Below are 2454 nucleotides of genomic sequence, written 5' to 3'. Positions count from 1 at the left end.
AAAGAGAGAGGACATTAAACCACTAGTTTTTTGTGAAATTGAGAATTATTTTTTTTAGAAAATGCAAAGATTCTAGTCTGGTAAGTAGTACGAGACAGTCAGGCAAAGTGGATGAGGGGGCATGTCCAGATTTAGGATTTTAAAAGTGTGTGTGTGGGGTGGGGCAGATGGTGTGGTGCATCATCACAGATAAATACAACACACATTTTTCTCCAGTTAAATAGAAACTACTGATGTGCAAGGTGCCCAGTGCTATATTATTCAGTTTAAGATGGAAACAAAAACAAACATAATTTTTTTGGAAAATGTGCACTGCTGCATCCCCCTAGACCCAGCCATCGTGGGGAGGGAGATAATGGAGAAGGAAATAGACCCTCTATGCATTTTGATTTTTATTTCTTCTTCTCTGTGTCTTTTAGGGAAGTTGAAAAATTCCTCAGTGTGGCAGCAGATCAAGGGCTTAAAGAAGCTCAGGAACTTTTAGAGAACATCATCAAAAACAGAAATCTTCCTTGATGGGTCGCACAACAGATAGCAGCACTCCTGCCTTTCTAGTGTTTTGTGTTGGATACTTCCTCACACATTTCTGAGTCTCTTTGCATTTCTGATCAGTTAGTTTTGGAAACTAGATGGGACACTGAACATGCCAGGCCCTGGATTGCTGCATATAAAATAACTGATAATTATTTATTATCTGATGCAGGAATGTATCCCTTATATTCAGCCATATGTTTGTATCAGGACACAATTTCACCTTGAGTTGAACAGTCTACTAGTGCAGATGTGCTCATGCCTCAGTTCCACTAACAAGCTATTATTCAATTTTAGCATAGTACAAAGAAAAGTCTGGGGATGGAGAAGGGAATGGTAATTATCAGCATGCAATTAACTTCTGTTTTGCAGTTCACTATTTTTATACCATTTGGGGACAAGTGAATAGTCTGGAGTTTTAAGTCAGTGGTGGATATGCAAATCCTAATGGAAGGAACCACTAATATACGTGAGGAATTGCAATGAGAAAGTTAGCCTACTGTCTGCCTTTACTGATCTTTCAATAGATAATTGTATTGAGTTGGATACTGATCTGCTAATACTAGCTGAGATTTAAGTGCTTATTTTAGGGTTTGAGACAGATGGTTCTGTTTATTTTATATGTATTGTAATAACTAATCAAGGCAGAAGTCTCATAATAGCAAGAAAACATGGCATATCTTTTACAATGCTATTTATAATAGACATAATAGTGATTTAATAGAAAAATAATAGTGCCTTCATTTAGTAGTCTGCATTGCTTAACACCTGCACTTTTACAACATGATTTTCTGGGTAAAGTAATTAAATGTAATAGAAGCTGCCTTCATTTTCAAGGTGGCCTCAGTTTAAAGCCACAAAGGGCGGTAATTACATTGGAGAGAAAATGCAGTTTCTAAGCAAAGATGTATGGCATTTTGCTAGCAATAAACTTTTTTTTTCATGGGATGTACCATATGGGCTATAGTGCTTTTTCATTGTGACCATTTCAATTTATTTATAGCACAATGGGAATTGCCTGAGTTTTATGAAGGTGTAGGAACTGCCCAACCTAGTCTAAGAGCTATAGGAAGAAGCTCTGAAGAATGAATGAAAGCTATGAAAAGGGGTGGGTTTCAGTTTCTAGGAGCTGTGGGAACTTGGAGCTTCAGGCTCAAAGATGTAAGAGATTCTACTTGGGAGGCTCATTCTTCTATTGTCCTTTTTTTTGTTTCTCATATTTTTGGAGGACTTGAGTCTTGATATTCCCATAGGATCTAGTCCTCAGCCAACAAGCAAATCTCAAGCAAAACAGTTTATCTATCAGAATAAAGGAGGTCTGAGACATGTATGCTCCAGTCTCTATTTCTACATAGTTATTGCAACCTTTGTTATGTGAATGACAAAACTAACTCACCTTACAAAGGAATTGGGGCCCAATCCCACCAGCACACTTGTGAGTAGTTCTACAGAGGACTGAATCAAGCAAAGTAATTCAACAGTTCACTTTCCCCTACACCTGCATCTCATTTTTCCATTTCCTTGCCCCTTGCATAGTCATGTGCCCCTATGCAAAATTCATAGATTCATAGATTCATAGATGTTAGGGTCGGAAGGGACCTCAATAGATCATTGAGTCCGACCCCCTGCATAGGCAGGAAAGAGAGCTGGGTCTAAATGACCCCATGGTGAAGAAGTTCTTCCTAATGTCCAGTCTAAATCTGCTCTCTGCTAGCTTGTGGCCATTATTTCTTGTAACCCACGGGGGTGCCTTGGTGAATAAAACCTCACCAATTCCCTTCTGTGCCCCCGTGATGAACTTATAGGCAGCCACAAGGTTGCCTCTCAACCTTCTTTTGCGGAGGCTGAAAAGGTCCAGGTTCTCTAGTCTCTCCTCGTATGAAATGGCTGTGAAGCACTGCCAATTCAGATTAAAAGCAGCTT

The 2454-nt window shown here is 39.2% G+C and overlaps 1 protein-coding gene across 1 annotated transcript in view; it reads left to right on the top strand.

The window, feature by feature from the left end:
• Positions 1–531, top strand: part of LOC112550297 (secretory immunoglobulin A-binding protein EsiB-like) — a 23478-nt gene extending 22947 nt beyond the window's left edge. Inside the window, exon 5 of the mRNA XM_025204263.1 lies at positions 420–531. Within this exon, the coding sequence (XP_025060048.1) occupies positions 420–516 (97 nt within the window). The 3' untranslated portion in view covers positions 517–531. The remainder of the gene's footprint in view (positions 1–419) is intronic.
• The last annotated feature ends 1923 nt before the right edge of the window (positions 532–2454 follow it).

The sequence above is a fragment of the Alligator sinensis genome, unplaced genomic scaffold, assembly GCF_000455745.1.
Source record: "Alligator sinensis unplaced genomic scaffold, ASM45574v1 scaffold353_1, whole genome shotgun sequence".
Lineage (NCBI taxonomy): Eukaryota > Metazoa > Chordata > Crocodylia > Alligatoridae > Alligator > Alligator sinensis.
Note: the sequence above shows the minus strand (reverse complement) of the source record. Positions and strands in the feature narration are given on the sequence as shown.